The following is a 27307-nucleotide window of genomic DNA, read 5'->3' as shown; positions in this document are numbered from 1 at the left end:
TTAGAGCTGGAAAATATCAAATGCATTGTTAGGCAGGAGAAAGTCACTAAGCGGTTGGTATACAAAATTGTTTTAGGACTTCACTCAAAAACGGCAGTTTTGATCTGGATCGATAGTTGTTCAGTACTGTGGCATGAAGACTACTCTGCTTTAGAAGGGGCCTCTTGATGGCAACTTTTAAGGCCTTTGGTAATGTCCCAATCTGAAATGAGATGTTTTATTTTAGAAATCTAGTGGGTAACTCATCAAGGCAGCATGTTAATGGTTAACGGAATCTCTCCAACTGTTTTGTCATTGACAGTGTGAAATGTGCCAGCTCTGTGTCTAGCTGACTGCAGAGTAGCTATTTGTTTTCTGGGAATTATTGCGTTTTTAATGCCTTGAACTTTATCATGAAAAAATATTGCAAACTCATTGCACTTAGATGTAGAAATTAGTTCTAAAGGAAGTGATACTGGAAGTTTTGTTGATGTGTTTGTATTAGCAAACAGGACACCAGAGTTGGTGGGATTAGTGCATCTGCCTCACAATACGAAGGTCCTGAGCAGTCCTGGGTTCAATCTCGGGCTCGGGATCTTTCTGTGTGGAGTTTGCATGTTCTCCCCGGGACTGTGTGGGTTTCCTCCGGGTACTATGGCTTCCTCCCACCTCCAAAAACATGCACCTGGGGATAGGTTGATTGGCAACACTAAATTGGCCCTAGTGTGTGAATGTGAGTGTGAATGTTGTCTGTCTATCTGTGTTGGCCCTGCAATGAGGTGGCGACTTGTCCAGGGTGTACACCGCCTTCCGCCCGATTGTAGCTGAGAAAGGCTCCAGCGCCCCCCGCGACCCCGAAGGGATTAAGCGGTAGAAAATGGATGGATGGATGGACACCAGAGTTTTTACAGCAGATCGTGATTTTCAGAAAAATTATTCTCCCTTGCTCCACGCAGTCTGGTTGAACACACCTAACATTTCTTTGTAAATCTCATAATAAACTTGAGAGTTTTGACTTGTGCGATTTTTCCTTTGACGACATTCCCTTGTTTGTGCCCTAGCCTAGTATTTCTGATGCCTTTGCCTCCTTTTAACCATTCTAACTTTGACAAAAGCAATTCCACAGATCACTAAGGTAACTTTCCCTGACTTTGTGGATTATTTCTAGTTGTTTTTATTATTTATGTTTTATTCTTATTGTTTCTATTGTGGAAGTTGGCAGTGGTCATTAATTACTTTCAAGAGTTTATTGCACTGAAGAGAGTTGGAGAAGTTTGAATGAATGAGATTGGAATAGTAGATGGACTATGTTGAGGGCAGTTGAATTGTTAAATGAAGTTCGAATATGCTTAGTTGTGAACAGTGACATGTTAGATAACAAGGACTTAAGAGAAGCAATTGTATTGTATTCAATCTTTGACGGATGAGAAGGCGAAGTGCTCTGACCTTGCTCAGAGCAGTGGCACTAACCAAACGTGCCGACCTTTAGGTGTTAAGTTTGCCCATGCACAGTACAAAATGGTACATATGGCAGTCAAATGTGTGTACTATGGTGACATCATACATTATTAAAGTTTAATGTCCACAATTGATATATTTGGAAATTTCTCAAACCTATTACTGACTTCCAGAAAGTTGTATTCTATTTTTATTATCTCTCTTGGGAACTGAAAGTAAAAATATGATTTTTCTCGAAAGTTTCCCATCACATTCGTCAAATGTTTGATTAAATATTGCAATAATTATTCAAAGTCTAAAATGAAATGGAAATAGACATCACTATGGTATATATTAAAGATGATGTGCTGCCTTTTAACCCAATCAGACATTGGAAGCACACAATCTGGACCTTATCCACAGAGCCACCAGGATGTCCTTGTAGCCCCAAATGTATTTTCTCCCTTATCAAAACACATACATACATTTCTGTCCTACTAAGACGACAACTGGAGGGCTGGCCTTCAACTGCAATCAAACATGTACTCTAGATAGGCTTTCCTCTGCATGTATGAGTTGCTGGCTTCAGGTGGGGCCTCCAGTAATCATAATCATACTCACATATTGCCAAGGCATTATTTGCAGCCTCAATTATAGAGTAATGTGGATGTATAGACGTGTTCACTTACTTATTCTGCCGCTCACGCTCCCTCACCCCCTCCCAACACTTACTCAATCCAAGGCCTCTGGGCCCACACAGACATAATGGACAATCAGCCTGACAATCACAGCCTACCTCTGATTGATGCAGCAGTTGCAAACATATAGGCGCTCTAATGCCACAAGCTTGGTTCTCCGCAGGTCCTGCAGACACAAACACAAACACACCTTTCACACAGTCACTCAATGAATAAATAAATGGTGTTTTTTTTTCCTTCAGAATTGATAATTTTTTTTACTAGCTGAAGCTCTTCAAGCAGAAGCAAGAAACGTATATAACACCTTAACGGTATAGAACCCAATATTATGTTGGTTTTCCACTGTATCGTACCAACTCAACATGTCTTTACCTACATTGGTTTCTCTAATCTGAAAATTCTCACTGCATTGAATACATCACCAGAAACGAGACGCGTTAACAAACAACAACGACGGAGTAGAATGAGTGCCTCCCGTATTTACTTAGCGACATTGGCTGTGAGTCAAAGCACAAACAATATTATTATTCAATACAAGACTGGGGTCAGCAAGAAAATTTAACTCCATAGCAAAGTAGAGAGTGTGGAATGTTAAGATAAATAAAAAAGTGTTTTGTCACATACGATAGGTCAGATCATAGTGTAAATGGTATATTGTGTAAACCTCACTTACCGATGCCTTAAGAGCCTTGCTGGACAATGGCATGACAGCTCAGGGCTTTTAGCACATATTGTTGGACCACCGCTGTATCACCTAATCCCCACATACAGTAGGGTTTATGAAGGGATTTATGCAAAATGTATTGATTGCAAAGTAAAATGCATTATCAATCATTCATAAACAATTATTCAGTCTGTCAGTTAATAATAATAAGTTTTTTTGTTAGATTGTTTTTTGTTACATTGTGCTGTGACCACAAGCTTCTATTTTACTAGCAAAATAAATGGAGCCTTAGTATTGAATATCATTAATGACCTATTATGCTTTTTTAAGTAATATACTGGCAAAGCAGTAGAGCTAAATGTGTAATAATGCTTTGAAAAGCTTATTGATTTGCAAACTATATTACTACAAATATATGAACCCCTAATAAAGTATTACCTGTATGGCATACAAGTTATATAATTTAATTGTACATGTTGTTATGGCGGGCAGCACGGTGGAACAGGGGTTAGTGCATGTGCCTCACAATACGAAGGTCCTGAGTAGTCCTGAGTTCAGTCCCGGGCTCGGGATCTTTCTGTGTGGAGTTTGCATGTTCTCCCCGTGGCTGCGTGGGTTCCCTCCGGGTACTCCGGCTTCCTCCCACCTCCAAAGACATGCACCTGGGGATAGGTTGATTGGCAACACTAAATTGGCCCTAGTGTGTGAATGTGAGTGTGAATGTTGTCTGTCTATCTGTGTTGGCCCTGTGATGAGGTGGCGACTTGTCCAGGGTGTACCCCGCCTTCCGCCAGAATGCAGCTGAGCTAGGCTACAGCACCCCCCGCGACCCCAAAAGCGACAAGCAGTAGAAAATGGATGGATGGATGGATGTTGTTATGGCTTTTTTTATTACTTATAAACTGAAATCTTGCTACAGTTTTGGTATATATTTTTTGTAGCACAGACACAAGTTAGCTAATGCGCTATGTTGACAGCTCCGTATGAATGGGCCAGCTTTGTGTCTCATCTGACAAAGTCGATCCATCACCCAGGGGGGAACTAGGATGTCATTTTTCTGCTGATTAGCTGCAATGAGTGATGCAATCAGGTGTGACTTTGTGTATTTGTGTTATTGCTGCAATTTTGCCAACATGCGGTAAATGTGTATATTGGTGGAATATCTGTAGTTTTCATGAGAAATAGCATAATACCACAAAATAATATAATATAATCCCCATTTCCTTTTCTGTGCACATGTCACTTGTATGTAAAAACCCTAATTATTACCTTTCGTGGCAGTAACCGCTATACTGTGTTCATGGTAACTAGTCTGTCAGGCTTGCTACTGACAGTTTGGTCATGTTTGTCATGTTTTCCTGTGTTTGGTGTTTTAGTTCCTGTCCAGCGCTCTAATTTCTAGTTTCTTCTTCCTGTTTTGCGTGTTGTCATGCAATGACTTTATTCCTGCCATTGAGCGCTGTTTTTCTCACCTGCTCTTGATTGGCAATCAGCGAACACACCTGTCACTGATTGCTAATCAAGAGGGTTTATAGTCCAGTGTCACCTGCCTCTTGATGCTGGATCATTGTACTTGCTAGTCTGCTTCCTGCTTCCTGTGCACCTCCCTGTGGCCATGAAATTTACTTGTACCTGCACACCGTCTCCTATCTCTACATCCTTGGGGTCACGCTGCAAGCAACGCTCCCCAAACTGTGACATAGTTAATGGCATATTCCCTTCAAGTTTTGTTATCAAAGTGTACGCTTTGCATATTACTTAAAGCCAATGGAACAATGAACCCTGTCCAGTGCAAATTCTTGGAACCTTTTAAGAAAAACCTCACAGTCTAGAGTTCCAAGAAATCTTCTTAAATGTATTCCAGACTTCTTTTTTATTGTTTCCATATTACATCATTATTCTTTTTTCTTCTGAGATGAAGTTGAATAATATTTATGTTAGAAACCGTCAGAGGTACTACCACAGTCAGAAATCTATATAAAACACTGCGCAATAGTATGTCAGAATTGAATGAATAACAGTACCTCATAAGCAGTGTTCATCAATAATTCACTCAGTCACTAACCTAACATAGATAATAGAGTTTATTGTATATCCTTGGTAGCTGTCTTGTCTTTTGACATAAACGTGTTATCATTACCCATGTGAATTAGTGAATGTGTATAATCTACAAATGAATGTAAAGCTTGAACAATTCCTATGAATCCATTTATCAACTAAGAAAAGCAATTCCAGGTGCTACTTAGGGTTTAAAAAAAGACAGATGTACAAATGCATGTGAACATACAGTAAGCTGGATTGTATAGGAAACAGATTTGGTACCCCTTGTAGGGCTGGACGATTATGGCATAAATAATACTATCGATTAGTTTGACTGATATTGTAATCACGGTTAATCACACAATTATTCATTCATTTGAAAACATGAGTATTATTTGTGCCACCAAAATTTAACTTTTAATTTAGTAAAAAAAAAAGAATTGATATAAATTAGTAAAGAATAAAACACAACAGGTAAAACATTGATAATAGCAATGGCAATTAATTTATACAACAATAGCAACATAAAAAACAATACAATTCAGTTTTTACTTTTTTAATTGTTTTTAAATCAGTTGTTTTGCCTTTTACATTTTTTACCACCATTGCGTGCTTTTTGTGTAAAATAAAATGTATTTAAATCTTTGTAAATTTAATGCAAAAATCTACTACATTTATTGGTGCAATACATTGTTGGACAATTTTTGTAAATGTATCAATAAGTTATTTAAGTACATTATGCTTGTGCAAAGTGACGTAACACAGTGGTGAACACGCCCTTTCCCAACTACTTTGGCACGTGTTGCAGCCATGAAATTCTAAGTTAATTATTATTTGCAAAACAATATATATAATTTATGAGTTTGAACATCAAATATCTTGTCTTTGTAGTGCATTCAATTGAATATGGGTTAAAAAAAGATTTGCAAATCATTGTATTCCGTTTATATTTACATCTAACACAATTTCCCAACTCATATAGAAACGGGGTTTGTAAGTAAGTATAATATTTTGGATTTAGATATTATTCAGATATTCATGGATGTTTGCCTCGTCTTTAGAGTTCTAAATAAACTTGCTCCCCCTCCCTTGATAGATTGTATTAATAAAAAAAATAGCAGTCAAGTAAACACCAGAGCAGTGACCAGAGGGGACTGCAATGAAAAAAGGCGCCGGACTAAATTTGGCCAAATGGTGGGGTCTAACCACTGTGACACATATTCAACATTTAAAACTGCACTGAAACAGTGGTTGAAAACTAATCAGACACGCACGCACAATTAGATTATTCCCGTTTTTTTGTTTGTTTCTTGTTTGTTTTACTTTTTATGTTTTTGTCCATTGTCTGTGCTTATGGTATGCTTGTAATGTGTAATGTTTTGTGATGTATGTATTGTTTTGTATCGTGACCTGTTGAATGTTTACTATATTAACCTGCCTTAGGACAACGAATGAAAATGAGCTATTGTGCTAACACCGGCATGTTTACATTGTTGTTCTATGTTGATGAATATGCATTGTCCTAATTCAAAATAAATAAATAAGAGTCACAGAAAACTACAGAGTTCGCCGCCAATGTATTTCTTGTAAAGTGTACAAACACGAGTATGGAAGCTGGACAAATGAGATGCCAAAAACCAACCACTTTCATGTGGTATTGGACAGAAAGTAAGCCTTTTTTCCCCCTCTCCACAATGTAAATATTTTCAGCACTACTGTGAATCCTGTCTGATTTCAGTCAATGCAAGTCCTCAGAACAAAGTAATACACCAACTTATATTCTTGTCTTCATGGAAGAAAGGAATCTATATGCTTGTATTTTTATTAAACACCTTTAATGTTAACAAAATAAGTCTGTTTTATAAATAAATAAGTGTGTGCGTGCGTGTGCGAAGATGAGTTAGATCACCTCGACTTGGTCATTTGAAAAGTAGCTCGCCTGCTGAAAAAGTGTGGGCCCCCCTGCTTTCCACTATGACTCTCTATGAGGGGCCATAGAGTGCTCTGAGTGAGGGGGGTGGCACATATTTGTGTGCAGTGCTGGTGATTTTTTATGTGCGTGATAAATTAGCATTAGTTTGGCAGGAGGAAGGCCTATCAACCCCACGCTGTTCAATGTGTTTGTGTGAGTATTACTATGTAATATGTAGCCTCCGTGTGTGTTTGGGAGATAAGGTTTGATAATGCATTCATGAGACTGAAAAAATGAAAGTGTGTGGGTCAGTCACAGAGAATTATGCATGGTAAGTGGAAGTTTAGTGGGGAGTCTTTCAGCCGTTGATCCAAAAAGGGAGAATAATGAGGGGAAAAGAAAGAGATTAGGATATGAACAATATTTAACAAATCTGTAATAATATTCATATGTTTTGCTTAAATGGAAGTGTTGAAGTGGTTTTGCTACAGGTTTAGCTCAATGTTCCTTTTTGGTGTGTGTTTTTTTCCTCCTCATAAAAAAATAATTATGGTCATTCGCCTCCCTTTCAGTTGGGATTGCCATTTTCTGTTTGCATAGCTTAAAAAGCCAACAACGTGGCTTGGGATTTCGGATGCTGTTTGAGTGACTTGCTCCTTTATTTATGACACAGATAAAAACATTGATTACAAATTCAAAGCCACGGTGCCGTCATTACCCGTGTTATGATGTGGATTAATTAGCAATTAAACTCATGATCCCATAAATCTGTTGCGGATCTCTCATGTACCATGGGATGTTGTCTTGTGGATGCTGATGTAAATTAAAACTCACCGTGCAAAGACGTGTTATTTGGTGGTCTGCTATTCGACAGATGGGGTAAACACAAATCTAAATGCAGGCGCTCAAAATCAGGAAGTGCACTAGCAGAGGCCAATTCATGTTATTTTGCATGCAAATACATTCAAGCCACGTGTAATTGACAAGGGAAGCTCATCAACTTTTGATTTGCTGCAGAAATGTTTCCATACATGTCGTTGCCTATGCAGGGGTGTGTCCATGCATGATAATCCTGTCTGCACATAAGATCATTGATTCGCCCAAGTCATTCAGGTAGGATTATATGTCATTTAGTTAGGTATAACATATACATCGTCACCAACTACATCTTTTGTATTCAATATAATAATAGTAATAATCATGGATAGATACACAGTCATGGCCAACAATATTGGCACCCCTGCACCACTTCTCCCAAAACATTTTTAAAAATGCTTTGGTATTCACATGTTTATTTCTTTTGTTTGCATTGGAACAACACAAAAAAAAACCTCAAAAAAGCCAAATCTGATATTATTTTACACAGAACTCCAAAAATGGACTTGACAAAATTATTGCCACCTTTTCAAAATTGTAAGAAATAGTTGTATTGTAAGCATGTGATGCTCCTTTAATTTGTAATTAAACTCACCTGTAGCAAGTAACAGGTGCTGGCAATATAGAAATCACACTTGCAGCCAGTTAAAATGGAGAAACGTTGACTCAACCTTTGTGGTGTGTGTACCACACTGAGCATGGAGAAAAGAAACAAGAGCAAAGAACTCTCAGAAGATTTGAGAACCAAGATTGTGGAAAAGCATGGACAATCTTCAGGCTACAAGTCCATCTCCAGAGATCTAAATGTTCCTGTGTCTACTGTGCGCACTGTCATCAAGAAGTTTAAAGGCCATGGCACTGTAGCTAACCTCCCTGGACGTGGACGGAAGAGAAAAATTGATGAAAGACTGCAACGAAGGATTGTTAGAATTGTGGATAAAGAACCTTGATCCACTTCCAAACAAATTCAAGCTGACCTGTAGACACAGGGTACAACAGTGTCAGCTAGGAGACCCAGGAGGACCCCGCTGCTGACACAGAGACATAAAAAAGCAAGACTGGTCTGAGGAAGTCGAAATCCTTCTGGGAGAACGTCCTGTGGACAGATGAGACTAAAGTGGAGCTTTTTGGTAAAGCACATCATCACAGAAAACAAAATGAGGCCTTCAAAGAAAAAAAAAACATCCCTACAGTCAAACATGGCGGAGGTTCACTGATGTTTTGGGGCTGCTTCTGGTACCGGATGCCTTGACTATGTGCATGGCATCATGAATTCTGAGGACTACCAAAGAATTTTGGGGCATAATGTAGGGCCCAGTATCAGAAAGCTGGGTCTCCGTCAGAGGTCATGGGTCTTCCAGTAGGACAACGACCCAAAGCATACTTCAAAAAGCACACAAAAAAGGCTTAAGACAAAGCACTGGAGAGTTCTGAAGTGAGTCCAGATCTAAATCATATAGAACATCTGTGGAGAGATCTAAAAACAGCAGTTGGGAGAAGGCACCCTTCAAATCTGAAAGACCTGAATCAGTTTGCAAAAGAAGAGTGGTCCAAAATTCCAGTAGCAAGGTGTAAGAAACTCATTGATGGTTACAGGAAGCGGTTGATTTCAGTTATTATTTCCAAAGGGTGTGCTACCAAATATTAAGTTAAGGATGTCAATAATTGTGTCCAGTCCATTTATGGAGTTCTGTGTGAAATAATATCAGATTTTTTTTTGGGGGGTGGGTGGGTGTTGTTGTGCTGTTCCAATGCAAACAAAATAAATAAACATGTGAATACCAAAGCTTTTGTAATTTCAACAATTTTCTGGGAGAAGTGGTCCATTATGTGACAGAAATGCAGGGGTGCCAATATTTTTGGCCATGACTGTATGTAGCACTTTTCTGGACACTCCAAAACGCTTCACAGAGAACTCCGAACCCATCTGTCATTCACTCCACATTCACACTTTAATGGTGGTAGGCTTCATTTGTAGCCGCAGCTGTCCTGGGGTAGTCTGAAGGAAGCGTGGCTGCCAATTTGCACCTATGTCCCCTCCGACTACCACCAAACATTCATAACATTCATACACCAGTGTGAGCGGCCCTGGGAGCAAAGTGTCTGAAGTGTCTTGCCCAAGGACACAACAGCCGTGACTCGGATGGCGTAAGCTGGAATCAAACCTGGAACCTTCAAGTTGCTGGCACGGCCACTCTAGCATCTGAGCCACGTCTTCCTGAGTTTTTTTAAGACTGATTTGTTTGGACTTTATAAAAAGCAATATTTTTCCCCGCAAAATGAATGCAAACGTAACTAGACAGAAATTCTCCCAATATACATTTAAACATGATGAAAAGAAAGTACCTTGCATCATAAGCTCAAGATGTAAAGTCTCACAAAGACATCTGCCTCCAATCCAAAGTAGCAAAAAAAACAAAAACTAATGTTTGCCATGCGCTGATAATGTTCAAAGGGTTTTTCTGCCCCTGAAATGTGCTTTGTTTGCTGATGTCAGTAATTTATTTGGTCTTTTGGAGCTGGTCAGCGTGCGCGTGCAGGTGGTGCCTGTTTTAGAACACACACATTGCAAAGTCAGTGCCCAGAAATAGAGAACGAGTCAAGCTAAAGATTGAAAAGCAGAAAAAAGAAAGTAAGGACGGAAATGCAAGTGTCAGAGCCTTACTTCTAAGGCGTTCTAAGACATATTGCTTGGAAAATGATTAGACAGCTCAATGTTAAAGTATAGGGCTTGTTTGAAACAGTATCACAATGCAAATACTGACCACTAAGTTTACAGGATATCTTTAATTCCACTACTTAGTTTATGGGGTGCAGGACTATCTAAAGAAAAAAGAAAAAGCAAGGCCAACAACACTTGTGTCCTTCTAATAATTTTAATACAAACTGCGCAGGCGCTACCAAACACAGAACGGTTTGGAAAATGTCTTTGTCAGTGTGCAATTTTCAACAGGAAGTGATGCACTTATAGTCACAGCGTTGGTCAATCAATTGACACAACAATAAATAAATCAAGAACAAAATTGTACAAAATAAATCAAAGACTCAGTACAGTATCATAGGAAAACAAATAAAGCAATGAAAAAATGTGTGGGCAACCATTATAATAAAAAGGAGACACAGCTCATCAGCACAGTGAAAAAAAATAATAAAGCGCTAGAATAGCTACAGTATAGCTCCAGGACTATCTAAAGTTGCTGAGATTTTGAGTTGATTCCCCGAGTGACAGGACCCTTTACATTCTTCTGTCAAGCCAAAGTATTTGGCAAAATGTCAGCATGAAGACCAACAATAAAAAGTACACACAGAAAGGGATTTATAAGATACTCTTTGGCAAAAAAGTGTTTCAAATAAATCCGCCTCCATGTAAACGACTGCCAGAGACCAAAGGAGCTTGTTTTAATGGTTAAAATCATTCAAATACTTTCCTCTAATTTGTCGTGTCTCAATTTCATCAGTGGTATTAACCAGAAATGTTATTTGCATCCTGTTTATCATTTATAATTGAAATGGGTTAATGAAAATTAAAGTCTCACTACTCTCATACTACCTGATCTGTGATTTGTCCCCCTCCCACCATTTGTTTAGGTGTGAACACAGTAATTACTTTTGTAAAAACACCTGTTAGTGCATAATAAATAAAAAACATGCTGATTCAGTTTAGCATCCCATCCTTTATTCTCTGTCGGCCCTATTCTCCCATGTGCTTAAGTGAGCGAAGCTGTGCAGTCTGTCACTGGTGGCGCAACCCGGAAATTTGGTCAGGCGTGTATTCTTCCACCGACTTAAGTACTTTTGCTCCTATGCGCGTCTGAGGCTGCAAAAAGGCCAGCGCCACGGGAAAGTGAAACATTTTATTGCACTTGGAAGTTTGGATTCAATGTACACCACATGCAATAATACAATCGTCACGAAGACAATGATAAAGCTATCAAATCTGTTCTGATTGCTTAAATTGAGACACAAGGAAACGTTCATTTATATGAGCATAATCGAGCCACAATGCCACTTTAAATTAAAAATTAAATAACAAAATACACGTAGTTTACCTGAGTGAGTCTCTGATTGTGTGTGAGAGAAGAGGGACGTGGCCACCGCAGAAGGCGAACGTGTATATCGGCCGCGTTCGGGCATCCTGGGAATAACTAACATTCAATAGCATGGACTTAAGCATGGACTGTGGCCTTCAGTACAATTTTAGCTGTACTGTCTGACCATTATTGAACTATATACAGTCGCGATCAAAAGTTTACATACATTTGTAAAGAACATAATGTCATGGCTGTCTTGCGTTTCCAATAATTTCTACAACTCTTATTTTTTTGTGATAGAGTGATTGGAGGACATACTTGTTGGTCACAAAAAACATTCATGAATGTTTGGTTATTTTATGAATTTATTATGGGTATACTGAAAATGTGACCCAATCTGCTGGGACAAAAGTATACATACAGCAATGTTAATATTGCGATTGACTCTTCATCGAAACGGGATTATGTGGGTGTCCTGTCGGTCGCCATCCCAACGAGAGTTTAAATATGTTTCTTTTATTATGGTTATCCCAGGGCATTCAATCGATCGCAACTGGACTGTTTGGTTTGTCTTGGAAGACATCTATTTATTATGGTTAGTTTGTATGTTTAGCACCTAGCAATGCTGCTGATGCTATAGTGTCAAAATAAAGCTGCATCCGTGAAGCACTCAGCTTCTAAAACTTATTGCTCATCCTTCTCGTGTTCAGGCTCAAAAATATAAGGTTCTGTTAGTGGTTCATAATATTTCCTAAAGTAATTGTCTCACAAAGTCTGCTTGATTAGCATTGTTATTAATGGGGAAGGGATCTGTGGTTCCTACCTCTACGTCACGTAATCACGTGTCGTAGAGGTATATAAATTATATACATATATATGGTAATAGCTTCAATATAGAGGGAACATGTTTGTCCACTCTACTGGTACTTTAAGCACTGAATCATTTTGGTTTCCTTTGAGTTCTTACGATGTGGAGAGAAAATAAACCTAAGGGAACTGAACCAAGTTGTCAAACCAATCGTTTGATTCTAACTAGGGGATGCAAACCAGGTAAAGAATGTACTCACACCTCTATAGTATTTCTATTATTATGTATATTTAATTAAGAAATAACACCAACCACTCATTGAGAGAACGTATCAAACAACGTTGGTCTCCCTTTTGTCTGTGTGGCTCTGCATCCAAATGGTATACATCTGTTTTTGCCATATGATCCTTTTGTGAGCCTTTGGACATCTGGGCTGACGTCCTGCCTGTAAAAATGTCAGGAGAAGACAAATTGGTGTTTTGTAATCCTGCAACACAGACATGGACAACCCTCCCATGTAGTTTTTTAGACAAGACTCAATTATAGCAAGTTTATAATAAAACATGAACATTCATGAATTATTTCATTTGTATTGTCAATGAGAATGTTAATGTAAGAATCACAGTCAGTTGTATGTTTTTTTTGTTGTTTTGCAACATCTTAGTTAGCTTTCCTGGGGCCTGTCTGTGCTTTTTTCCGTCCTCTATTATGTTTGTTGACTCTTGAAAGCACTGTGAATAGCCTACCGTTGAATTAATTGTACGTGGCAAAGCAATGTGGCCTTCCCTTGACATGTTGTCGTATTTGATTTTCTGATATCTTCAATGGATTACTTTCTGCATTTGATTCAAAGCCTTGCTTCTTTTTCCATTTTCTTTTTACCCACTTTTAAAATGTTTCTAAAGAGCAGCGATGAATACTGTTGCATGTTCTTAGGCAAGGCACTGAAACTGAAGTGGCTTGGGGAACCTTGAAGTTGTAATTAAATGTTGAGGTGCACTGAAAGAGAAAAATGTGGAGCAAAACTTTGATTGAATTGAGATTATGATGAACATGAAACACAGCTGCCAATTCTCCCAGATTCTGGAGGAGACCTTTGGAAATTGCCTTTGTCCTCTGCCATCCAGGCTGAAGTTAAAAATCTCTTTGTGTGGAAATAAAATACTTAAGTTTGAAGAATACATAAATATTGTGTGAATGTGTTAAATTAATTAAGATCGCACTAAAAAGCTGCATTTCTGGCACAGACAAGTCCACAGATTAGCATTAATCCCTTGGTAGATCGCAATATTATCAATATTAATTTATATGCCAACATCAGGCTAAGCAATTGTTCATTCGTGATTGCAGGGAAATGGCTTTCAAAAAGAAGAAATTTAACAAAAATTCAAGAATATTTTTTTCATGCTTTATGAGAGGGTTCAGAAGTTAAGTAAGGGCAAATAAGAGCCATTCTGCACAGTTTGCAAAGTAGGCATTTTTATCAAGCGAGCGAGGCGAAAAGATATACTCGTCGGCTATAAACATGAAGACACATGAAAGTTATAGTCGTTACAAAAAGGATCCATAGCTTTTTTAGGTAAGATCATATACTGTACTAGAGTTAGATTTCCTGATGTTTTTGTCTAATTTATCATTTTTTCCAAATTGAAAACTGATTTGTCTAACTAGCTGTACAACAATAGGCTTCTTTGTTTACATTTAGAAAGCATATACAGAATTGTATTCTAAAACTTTTATGTGCCATTAAATAGGTGTCTAATTAATAATATTATTTTTTGTAAAAAAAAAATTGAAATAAAAATTAATGTGAATTTTACATTGCATCATATTTCAACGTAAAATTCATTTTATTATCTAAATGTTCAGCCCCACTACTCCAAGTTGAAAGCATTGCTGTTAGAACACTCATTATAAAAAGAAAACCAAAAAAATGGGGTTCAAAATGTGTTTAAACCAGGAGATGCACGTCAGCAATGTATTTAACAATTGTTTTTTTTGTTTTTTTAATGTTTTTGTGTTTAGGTTGGTGAGAGGCAACACGTGTTGGTGACAGAGGAGTCCTTTGATGCCCAATACTATGTGGCACATAACAAGTTCTATGAGCAGGTAAGACGACAGTTTAACACTACAAATAACCAAACACACACATTTAGTCGTTGGTTTGTGTTTGGTTTTTGTGCCTGCATTATAACTATTATTATTGGCAATTCATCCCATAGAAGAAGATAAGATGGGAGGAAGGCCACTTTGACCCTAACTTTATTTTCTTATTTAAACGGGGATAGCAGGTCTATTCTATGTGTCATACTTGATCATTTCGCGATATTGCCATATTTTAGCTGAAAGGATTTAGTAGAGAACATCGACGATAAAGTTCGCAACTTTTGGTCGCTGATAAAAAAAGCCTTGCCTCTACCGGAAGTAGCAGACGAGTAGCGTGAGGTCACAGGTTGTGGAGCTCCTCACATCTGCACATTGTTTACAATCATGGCCACCAGCAGCGAGAGCGATTCGGACCGAGAAAGCCACGATTTCCACATTAATTTGAGCGAGGATGAAAGATTCGTGGATGAGGAAAGTGAGAGTGAAGGACAAGAGGGCAGTGGGAGCGATTCAGATAGGGAAGATGCTGTGAGAGGCGGGTGGGACCTGATATTCAGCTGGGAATTACTAAAACAGTAAATAAACACAAGACATGTATATACTCTATTAGCCACAACACAACCAGGCTTATATTTAATATGTCACAAATGAATCCCGCATAACAAACACCTCCCCCCTACCTGCAGCCGCCCGCAATACACCGCTTCCCACCTACAGCTTTCTTCTTTGCTGTCTCCATTGTTCATTGAACAAATTGCAAAAGATTCACCAACACAGATGTCCAGAATACTGTGGAATTTTGCGATGAAAACAGACGACTTAATAGCTGGCCACCATGCTGTCCCAAAATGTCCTCTACAATCTGTGACGTCATTTGCCGCCGTCATCATACCGAGACGTTTTCAGCAGGATATTTCGAGCGAAATTTAAAATTGCACTTTAGTATGCTAACCCGACCATATTGGCATGTGTTGCAATGTTAAAATGTCTTCATTGATATATAAACTATCAGACTGCGTGGTCTGTAGTAGTAGGTTTCAGTAGGCCTTTAAAGTGAACAACCTCTGAATCAATTTTTTTTTTTCTCTATATTTTCTTGGTTGCTAGTTCAGCACTTCCTGTGTTTTACATATAGCAAATCAAATTAAAGGATTTGCTCTGCATGTCACTGAAATTCTCACAGCAGGTGCCACTAGTCAAAGCTCACATACTGAATAAAGTAGGTTATCTGTAATATCACACAATCTCTCACAAATGCATAGACGCACCCTACGGTGGTCATGAGAGCATTTGGCAGCTGATAGCAGTAGTACTTTTTTTTTTTCTTTGAGTACGAACATTAAGGTCAGCCCTAAAGACATGAACATTCCGTCCAACACACAGCTGTTCATCGAACGTGGCTTCAAAGAACCTCTCTGAACCTGTGAAAAATTAACTTTAAAACATCTTCAAATAAATCAATTTCCTCCTCGCTTTAACTATCATCAGAAACATGTTTGAAGTTGTGCGTTTTATTAGCGGGGAGGCCAGGGGATGGCAATAATTTTTCCTTCACTTCTTTGCTCCCTCCCTCTCATGCCTGCCCACTCTGCATCTACTTCTGCAGGCTATAAACTGCAGGTTGCAAGTGTCGCTCGCTTCATGCTTGTTTTTTTGCCTGAGTGCACACCTTACAGGTGCATTTGCACTCATGCGGGCATACACTGACTCTTCAAGAACATGAGCCTACTGCTAGTACAGTTATCCCCCCATGTCAACCACAAACCATGGTTTTAGTCCACGGGTGTCCAGACTTTTTTCATAGAGGTAATGAAGTGTGTGTGTGTGTGTGTGTGCTGAAAGAAAAACTCAAAGGAAGTTAGACACATAGCCACCGACTAGTTTTATTTAGTATCTGCATTTTTCTTCTACTTTTGGCTCAAATTGTGAATCAACAAATCATGCAATACCAGATAGGACCCATAGAGTTCAGATGGCCAAATGTTTTTTTTATGTATATTTGCACCTGAATATGAATCTGGCAGTCATTTCCCATAATATCAATTAATTTTTTAGTATTGTGTATTGCTTGACATCACCTACACAACTGAAGCCCATTTCCAGTGTGGATATAATAATATGAAAATAAAGAATATATCAGTTGATTGCATGTTTTTGTCACCATAGTCTTTGATTACTTAAAAACTAATGGTTAACATTATGAGCAAAAAAAATATAAAAAACAATTTCTGGACTTCCCTGCTCTTTCATAAACACCTTAGCCTGTGTTTCCCTAAAGGGGAACTCCACTTTTTTTTTTTAGATTTTGCCTCTCGTTCACAATTATTATGAGACAAGAAGACAAAAGGTTTTTGAGTTCTTGGTGGCTAGTAATGCAGCTAACATGAGCAATCAATTCTACCACTAAATCACTTTTGAAATGCATTAAAAAAAAAACGTAAATACTTCATTTACGTTGCGTAACCTGTATAATAACCAAATGTAGCAACATTGTTAATGTAAGAGCGAACACTGAGAAACTATTTTTCTAGCGTAGTAACACATTAGTATGCTACAGTATAAGCCGTAAAGACTAGCTACGGAAAAAGATAAACACGCTTCTACGTCAGCACAAAACGTGTTTTGAGTTTGTAATGCACACTACAATGTGATAAGACACCAATCTGTACTGGCTGAAAAACATGAGCAATCATATTACAATATCTGTAAAGTATTAGCCCACATTTCATGTTTTGTTTGCACACAGCTAGCAAATGCTGTCTGTAATGATTCACACATGACGTGGTGCGTGTATCACGATCAATTATAAAATGTTACTCACTCAATGGACAGTTAGTTGTCTGTTTGGTACAGCAGGCCAGGGACGTTTTTTCCGGTTTATTTGGGTAAGCACTCCATTTATGTCGAAATAGCATGGCTTTAAATTCAACATTTTGTAAGTTTAAGTAACTTTCACCTCACTCTCTCAGCCTCCGTCTGCTCCAACGTCTCAGCCGTACTACATGCTGGCTTCTACGAGCAGTAGTTCATCCTCCATATATTCAGATTTAAAAAGATAGGGTTGTGAATCCTCATTTGGCCAAAAATAGTTGTCTTCGTTTTTTGTTACTGAATCTGCCATGATTAGGACACACACACACGCCTTTGTATCCGGAAGTAGGAAACACATTTGTAGCCAGAAGTCGCTGCTATGGAAACGGAAATAAATGCGCAGAGGAATTAGTTCCGGCAATGACTATAATCCAGTAAATATTGTACATATTAAATATTGTTATGAATGTGTTTGTTACTACATTATTTCAATACTTGCAGTGTGTATATTCATTGTTTGAAGTTGTTTTAAGTTAAAGTTAAAGTAGCAATGATTGTCACACACACTAGGTGTGGTGAAACTTGTCCTCTGCATTTGACCCATCCCCTTGATCACCCCCTGGGAGGTGAGGGGAGCAGTGGGCAGCAGCGGTGCCGCGCCCGGGAATCATTTTGGTGATTTAACCCCCAATTCCAACCCTTGATGCTGAGTGCCAAGCAGGGAGGTAATGGGTCCCATTTTTATAGTCTTTGGTAGAACTCACAACCTAGCGATCTCAGGGCGGACACTCTGACCACTAGCCCACTGAGTAGGTTTTAGAGGGCTTTGAAGGCTCAAACCGTGACTCCCATTAGTCACAACTTCCAAGCGTTTTTTATCACCTTTAAAAAACCCCCAACCCCTCAAAAAAAAAGATGTGTGTTCTCCATCCATCAATTTTCTACCGCTAATCCCTTTCGGGGTCGATTGTGACCAAAAAAAAGTGCATCTTGAGTAAAGCATCAGTAGAAGAGTACACTCATTAGAACACTAACATCTTAACTTATTTTGCTTTTGCTTTTGAGCATCAGGTCTGTTCTTCTTTCTCCCTTTTTTCCGCAGGTTCTTACTCAGTCGTTCTCCCTTCCAGGATGTTTGTGGTTTTCAGGATCGCATTTGGCTTGAGTCTTTTAAATGTTTTCCATCCAAACTCCGACCTAAACCCTTCTTCAAAGTCAGAATCATTATAACGATTGCTGCAAATCTAAATTTTCTTTCGTGTTCTGTTCCATTTTGCATGAGTCAGTTTGACCGGTGAGGTCCATACTTTCCTCATGTTCCCATCATGTATGCAGGCTGACCTCTTCTTTAGTTGTATTGTTGTTGTTGTTGTATTTGGTTGTATGCATCTGACAGACATATGTGTTAATTTCTTCAAATTCTACAGACAAGTACAGGGATTCTGGATAAAGATGCAACCAAAACACACACTACACTATATAAAATTGACTCCCGTCTTCTGTAGGTGACGTCAGCAGGCAGATGCACGCTCGTCCACAGGTGGACATTCCAAAATGTGCTCAAACTCGTTAGAAAACAAGCCTGAAATCATTACTGTGTCTATTTTGGGGGATGTAGAAATCAATTTTAAGTCCAGAACTATGGAATAAGTGCCAATGTTGTCAGCATAATATAATAGTTTTCTGGCATTTCGTAGCTTTTAGCTTAAGTTAAGAAAAGCACAATATTCACCAGAAGTTTAAAATAATTAGAAAGTGAATCCTATGCTTTGCCAACCTAATACACATATTGCCTTCATAGCAGGGGTGTCAAACTAATTTTAGCTCAGGGGCCACATAGAGGAAAATCTATTCCCAAGTGGGCCGGACTGGTAAAATCATGTCATGATAACTTAAAAATAAAAACAACTTCTGATTATTTTCTTTGTTTAAAAATACAAACCCCGTTTCCATATGAGTTGGGAAATTGTGTTAGATGTAAATATAAACGGAATACAATGATTTGCAAAGTAGTTGGGAAAGGGCATGTTCACCACTGTGTTACATGGCCTTTCCTTTTAACAACACTCAGTAAACGTTTGGGAACTGAGGAGACACATTTTTTAAGTTTTTCAGGTGGAATTCTTTCCCATTCTTGCTTGATGTACAGCTTAAGTTGTTCAACAGTCCTGGGGTCTCCGTTGTGGTATTTTAGGCTTCATAATGCGCCACACATTTTCAATGGGAGACAGGTCTAGACTACAGGCAGGCCAGTGTAGTACCCGTACTCTTTTACTATGAAGCCACGTTGATGTAACACGTGGCTTGGCATTGTCTTGCTGAAATAAGCAGGGGCGTCCATGGTAACGTTGCTTGGATGACAACATACAGTATGTTGCTCCAAAACCTGTATGTACCTTTCAGCATGAATGGTGCCTACACAGATGTGTAAGTTACCCATGTCTTAGGCACTAATACACCCCCATACCATAGCAGATGCTGGCTTTTCAACTTTGCGCCTATAACAATCCGGATGGTTCTTTTCCTCTTACGTCCACAGTTTCCAAAAACAATTTGAAATGTGGACTCGTCAGACCACAGAACACTTTTCCACTTTGTATCAGTCCATCTTAGATGAACTCAGGCCCAGCGAAGCCGACGGCGTTTCTGGGTGTTGTTGATAAACTATTTTCGCCTTGCATAGGAGAGTTTTAACTTGCACTTACAGATGTAGCGACCAAATGTAGTTACTGACAGTGGGTTTCTGAAGTGTTCCTGAGCCCATGTGGTGATATCCTTTACACACTGATGTCACTTGTTGATGCAGTACAGCCTGAGGGATCGAAGGTCACAGGCTTAGCTGCTTACGTGCAGTGATTTCTCCAGATTCTCTGAACCCTTTGATGATATTACGGACCGTAGATGGTGAAATCCCTAAATTCCTTGCAATAGCTGGTTGAGAATTGTTTTTCTTAAACTGTTCAACAATTTGCTCACGCATTTGTTGACAAAGTGGTGACCCTCGCCCCATCCTTGTTTGTGAATGACTGAGCATTTCATGGAATCTACTTTTATACCCAATCATGGCACCCACCTGTTCCCAATTTGCCTGTTCACCTGTGGGATGTTCCAAATAAGTGTTTGATGAGCATTCCTCAACTTTATCAGTATTTATTGACACCTTTCTCAACTTCTTTGTCACGTGTTGCTGGCATCAAATTCTAAAGTTAATGATCATTTGCAAAAAAAAAAAAATGTTTATCAGTTTGAACATCAAATAAGTTGTCTTTGTAGCATATTCAACTGAATATGGGTTGAAAATGATTTGCAAATCATGAAGGTCCTGAGTAGTCTTGGGTTCAATACCGGGCTCGGGATCTTTCTGTGTGGAGTTTGCATGTTCTCCTCGTGACTGCGTGGGTTCTCTCCGGGTACACCGGCTTCCTCCCACCTCCAAAGACATGCACCTGGGGATAGGTTGATAGGCAACACTAAATTGGCCCTAGTGTGTGAATGTGAGTGTGAATGTTGTCTGTCTATCTGTGTTGGCCCTGTGATGAGGTGGCGACTTGTCCAGGGTGTACCCCGCCTTCCGCCCAATTGTAGCTGAGATAGGCTCCAGCGCCCCCCGCGACCCCGAAGGGAATAAGCGGTAGAAAATGGATGGATGGATGGATGGATGTATTCCGTTTATATTTACATCTAACACAATTTCCCAACTCATATGGAAACGGGGTTTGTAGAACAAGCACAATCACAATCTGAAAACATACACATCATAATGGTTTTTTTGTTTTTTTACACTTACATGTTGCTGTTCAAAGTAGTCTTTCTTCATTTGTCGTGATTTATCATTTCTGAATAAATGAATGCAGCTGAGATAGGCTCCAGCGACCCCCCGCGAACCCAAAAGAGACAAGCGGTAGGAAATGGATGGATGGATGGATGGATGATGTGATAATATTCATCAGTCAAATAGGTGTGAGTCTGGCGGAGTTTTAAAATGCTCTCATTGGTGTAACATGTTAATCTATCAGAAGATGTAATAAATAGTACTATCAAAATCAAATTACAGGATGTTAATATAATTTACTAATTTTCCTCAACTGATGTACTAACATCATGTGGTTTATTATGTACATATGTAGCATCATCTACAACAAAACCTGTGCTTTTGGACTCATTTCATGAATGACACATGAAGTTAGAAGGGTATACATGTTATTTCAGCATATTTATGTGCGCCCAGATAATGTGTCCCCAGTCCACATAGCTCCGCCCCCTCTGAAATCATGCGCACTTCTGCGGTAGGGGATACAAAGAACTGCTATTGCGACATCCAGTGGACACATTTAGAAGAGCAGTTTTTCATTAAAAAAATGTAGCTAATTTCTATACTTATCAAAATCATCTCGCGGCCCGGATAAAACTTGTCTGTACGTTTGACACCCCTGCTTTATAGTTTAAGTTAAGAGATGAATTTATTTGTACACTTGTGCAGCCATTAAAAAGCTCACTGGACTGGATTGTGTTTGAGCTTTCAAGTTAACAGCACATAAGCTACTGATGAATCTGTCAGCGGGATCCAAAAATGAAACCACATGGCTGTTGACCTCTGAGGAGCGAGCACATTGAGGAAAGTAGCAAACAAAGAGAGGTCGAAAGTCAGATGAGTGGCATGATGGGAGCAATGAAACGGAAGTGAAACAAGTGTGGGAGTGTCGTGCTGGGGAAGGAAAGTAAGGAAGGTGAACAAATCACTTGCTCTTACTTTTACACCATCAGATAGCTAACGTGAAGCTTATAATAGGGGCAGCCGCCACACCTGTGTGTGCGAGGAAGTAAGGGTGCGAGAAGGAGGAAGGGTGGGTGGAGGCTTCCTTCCAAGCTCTTTCATCATTTAATCACTCTTTAATGCACCTCACATGACCCTCACCTACACACATGCTATCACCTACCTTCTTCAACAGCCACACACACACACACACACACACACACACACACACACACACACACACACACACACACACACACACACACACACACACACATCCAGCGTGTCAAGCAGCAGGTGTGTTGATTAGAGAGGTGTGGCGCTGGCTGAAGGTAGTTGCCCTGGCCTCTTCTCCCTGTCCTATCATATTCAAGCCACTGGATAAAGACTGGCAGATTAGTACTGAGCCAAGCTTAATGCTGCAGGAACTCTTCCCCTCCATCATTACACTTCTGTCATTCTTCTGCATAATGGTCAGACGGCCCACAGCTTGGTATGGATCATCACATAATCATCCCACTATAGAAGGGTAGAACTGTCAATCTTGAAAGAATTATTGAGATTTACTGTTTGCAACTTGCTCATTTTTTAAACCAAAAAAATATGACAATGTATTAGTAATAATTAAATATATAACCATTAGTGATTTAACAGAACATATCTCTTTTGATATAATATTTTCCATAATTGGTATTCAATAAAAAAATATCTGTTGACTCAGGTAGAAAGGCTGGCTTTGAATGGCTGTCACTCGGGTTGTACGGTGTACCGGTAAGTACAGCGGTGCAAATGAATAAAAAAAGGTATTAAGTAGAGATGTCCGATAATGGCTTTTTCGCCGATATCCAATATTCCGATATTGTCCAACTCTTAATTACCGATACCGATATCAACCGATACCGATATATACAGTTGTGGAATTAACACATTATTATGCCTAATTTTGTTGTGATGCCCCGCTGGATGCATTAAACAATGTTACAAGGTTTTCCAAAATAAATCAACTCAAGTTATGGAAAAAAGTGTGGGGGGGGGGGAGTAGCGGGGGGTGTATATTGTAGCGTCCCGGAAGAGTTAGTGCTGCAAGGGGTTCTGGGTATTTGTTCTGTTGTGTTTATGTTGTGTTACGGTGCAGTTGTTCTCCCGAAATGTGTTTGTCATTCTTGTTTGGTGTGGGTTTACAGTGTGGCGCATATTTGTAACAGTGTTAAAGTTGTTTATACGGCCACCCTCAGTCTGACCTGTATGGCTGTTGATCAAGTATGGCGTGCATTCACTTGTGAGTGTGTCAAAAGCTGCAAATATGATGTGACTGGGCCGTCACGCAAAGGTAGTGCCTATAAGGTTTATTGGCGCTCTGTACACAGCGGTGTTTAAAAAAATCATAAATTTTACTTTTTGAAGCCGATACAGATAATTTTGGAAACCGATACCGATAATTTCCGATATTACATTTTAAAGCATTTATCGGCCGATAATACCGGCAGCCCGCTATTATCGGACATCCTTAGTATTAAGGTGCCTTTTTTTTTTTTTAATTAATCAATCCAACAAAATAATACACAATAAGACCAGACCATAATAATAAAATTCCAATTCCAATTCCAGCAACATTCAGAATAACAATCAACAGAGTAATTGAGAGGACACACAAACATGACACAAAACAATCCAAAAGTAGTCAATCAAAAATGAATAATATCAACAACAGTATCAATATTAATACGAATTCCAATACAGCAGCGATTAGAAATCCCTCATTGACATTATCATCACAGCCATTAATAGAAAATAAAAACATCAAAACATTAAAAAAATGAATAATAGTGTCACAGTGGCTTACACTTGCATCGCATCTCATAAGCTTGACAATAAATTGTGTCCAATATTTTACACAAAGATAAAATAAATCATATTTTAGGTTTATTTAATTGTTAAAACAAATTTAAATAATGGATCCCATATTCCAAAAGGTATAAAAGTGCCTTTGAAAAATACTGGTACTTTTGTTTTTCAGCGACATGAGGCACGCCGAGGTGACAATACTGGTATACAAGCATGTTAGTCAACACACGCACACAGCACTTGCAAGCAGAAACATATTGAAGACAGAAGAGGGAGAATAGACGTATTTGGCTTCAAAACGATAAAGTATGTGACGCTACAAACAATCAAGCTCCGCTTTGCAAGCTGTACTTAAAAACATTGCTAGGTAGTAGCTAGCTAGCGTCTAACGTCTCTCCATAGGGTTTTAGCTACTTCTAAATAACTAATCCTCGCCTCCATAAACTACGTTTTTTGCAAGTATCATCTCCGCAGTATGAGGAATAGCTAAACGTGCTTCACTACACACCATAGGAGGATACAACAGCTAACAGCAAGCTAGCGCTCCTGAATGTAAACAAATGGGTGGATCTATGCAAATATCGAATGTAACGATACCAAGTACAATAGCCGTAACTAGTCGATACTACAATTGCTACATCGATATTTTTTATCGCAAAATCTTTTTCTATTTTTTAAAGCTTATTAACACAGGAAATACATCCCTGGACACAGGAGAACTTTAATTGTGACCAATGTATGATCCTGTAACTACTTGGTATTGAATCGATACCCAAATGTGTGGTATCATCCAAAACTGATGTAAAGTGTCAAACAACATAATAGTTAGTGCTTACTACATTTGAACAGAATTGTAGATAGAACATGTTAAAACAAAAAGTAACCAGATTTTAACAGTAAATAAACAAGTAAATGAAAAATCCATTGATTGCTCCATCTTCTCCCGCTTTTCCTCATAATTTTGTCAAAATAATGCAATCAGAAATGACTCAATATCTTACTGCATATATCAGCAGCCAAACTAGGAGCCTTTGTAGCCTGTTTGCATACTTACTTCTAAAAGATAAGTTTTCCAGTATGTTTACTATTTTATTTAATGCCAAAATTGTTCTTTTGATTCCAATAAGAAACGTATGTTTAATGTATCATAAGATTTTTTTTTTTGTTAAAATTAAGTCAATAATGACACTTTTTGTGGTACCCTTTATTTTGGAAAGTATCGAAAATGATCAAAATACCGGGACTAAAATATTAGTACCGAGACAACTCTAGCTGTCACTACTCACGGCTGTCTCGTGAAAACACACATACCCGAACAGTGCGTGACCATACACAAACATAGTTTTAGAGAAGTGACAAACAATTTGCAAATCATGGCTGACAAGTTCAACTTGCCAAAAGCACACTGGCAAGCTGAGAAAAAAAAAACTGTCATGAGAAAGTAGCCACCAAAAAATAAATTAGGGAAAGCAATAAGTAAGACAGTAGTAAATATGAATATTAGGGATGTAGCGTTTTGAAAATCTGATGGTATGATATCGTCACGGTATTAAGGCTACACTAGTGGATTGTTGTTGTAGTGTAAACAACAACAAATAAAAGAAGGTAAATGTGCTATAGTGTCTAAAATGAAGTGGCAGAAATGTTAAGGATAAATGCACGCACTGTAATGAAACACAAACATAATGCTTTAGTGTTCTATAACATATTTATTACTTGCTAATGGTTATTTTTAAGTGTTTCAAGTAACCCACAAATGATAAAAAAAAAAGAAACTCTCAGTTGAGCGTAAGGATGTAACAGTATCGAAATCTTACGGTACGATGTTATTTCGGTATTCAGGCCACTGTGCGATATTATTGTGGTATATGTCCAAAAAAATAAGCTTGGTAAAAATGTTATGATGTGTAAAATGAAGTGGCATGCATGGTTAGGATAAACCCACTTACTGTAATTCAACACAAACATGATGCTAAAATGTTCTAATCCTGCTTTTTACTATAAACATGTATTTCTAAGTGCAAATAATTTTGCAGGAAAAACTAATGTTTCAAACAGATATTTAAAAGAAAAAAGTACAGTTGATGTATACAGTAAGTAACAATGTAAACAGTGTAAAACGTGTAAAACAATAATGATTTACTTTCTGAGAAGCAGTGTCCTAGACAGTGGTCATTTTTATATAAGTCTGCAAAATGCTGTTTTTCAGAAAAGTGAACCAACAAAATAACTTTTAATAATGTAAATACCACACAGACTGATGTTTGGCTTCGCTAGCTTCAAATATCTTTTCAGTGTGACGGTTTAAAGGTGGCGACTTCTCCAGTCTTGCCTTCTGCCCAAATGCAGCTGGCTCCAGCCCCCACGGCCACATTGAGAGGGACAAGGGGTAAAAAAAAAAATGCATGGATGGATTGAGGATGTATCAGGTAGCTTTCGTGTGTGCGACCAGACCGGACGGCTCTGTGTCGCCTTTGGAAACGTTTAAACCAGGGGTGTCAAACTCATTTTAGATCGGGGGCAGCATTTAGAAAAATTTACTCCCAAGTAGACGGCACGATAAATTTAAAATAAAGACAACTTCAGATTGTTTTCTTTGTTTAAAAACAGAACAAGCATATTCTGAAAATGTACAAATCATAATGTTGTTGTTTTTTACACTTACACGTCGCATTTAATAGTATTCTGCCTTTATTTGTCATTTATACCTTCTTAATAAATTATGTGATAATGTTCATCAGTCAACTCGTTGGTGTTAATTTTCAATCTATCAAGATAAAAAAAATTATATCAAAATCAATTTACAGGATGTTATTTATGTAGCTTGCTCATTTTCCTCGACTGGTGCACTAACATGTGTTTTATTGTTTTTACATATGTAGCATCATCTACAAAGATACAAAGAATTGCTCTTGCGACATCTAGTGGACACATTTAGAACAGCAGTTCTTTTATTCAAAAATGTTGGCTCATTTTTATACTTAGCAACCTCATCCCGCGGACCGGATAAAACCTGTTCGCCGGCCTGTTCCGGACCGTGGCCCGTATGTTTGACACCCCTGGTTTAAACGAAAGTGGTGCGCTTTGCTTTGCAGAACGCAGACTCTCTTACCTTCATCAAAGACGTTATGTTTTGGTCAGGATTTTTTGTCTGTTTTTAGGCAACATACTGTATCTCAACCAGTTATGGACACATTTAATAGGGCTATCTCATCTAATTGAGAAGGCATTCATTTCAATTTAACAAATAATAGCACTAACATGATAGGAGGCGTTAGTTAGTACCTGCTGTATTCAGATGACGTGCTAGCGTTACTGCTGCTGGGATGAGATCGCATTTCATTTGT

At 38.5% G+C, this 27307-nt stretch overlaps 1 protein-coding gene across 1 annotated transcript in view; it reads left to right on the top strand.

The window, feature by feature from the left end:
- Window positions 1-27307, top strand: part of cdkal1 (CDK5 regulatory subunit associated protein 1-like 1) — a 532667-nt gene that overhangs the window by 454044 nt on the left and 51316 nt on the right. The window contains exon 13 of the mRNA XM_061951156.1: window positions 14471-14554. Within this exon, the coding sequence (XP_061807140.1) occupies window positions 14471-14554 (84 nt within the window). The remainder of the gene's footprint in view (window positions 1-14470; window positions 14555-27307) is intronic.

The sequence above is a fragment of the Nerophis lumbriciformis genome, linkage group LG04 (assembly GCF_033978685.3).
Source record: "Nerophis lumbriciformis linkage group LG04, RoL_Nlum_v2.1, whole genome shotgun sequence".
In the NCBI taxonomy this organism is placed as follows: domain Eukaryota; kingdom Metazoa; phylum Chordata; class Actinopteri; order Syngnathiformes; family Syngnathidae; genus Nerophis; species Nerophis lumbriciformis.
This window is presented reverse-complemented; position numbering and strand designations above follow the sequence as displayed.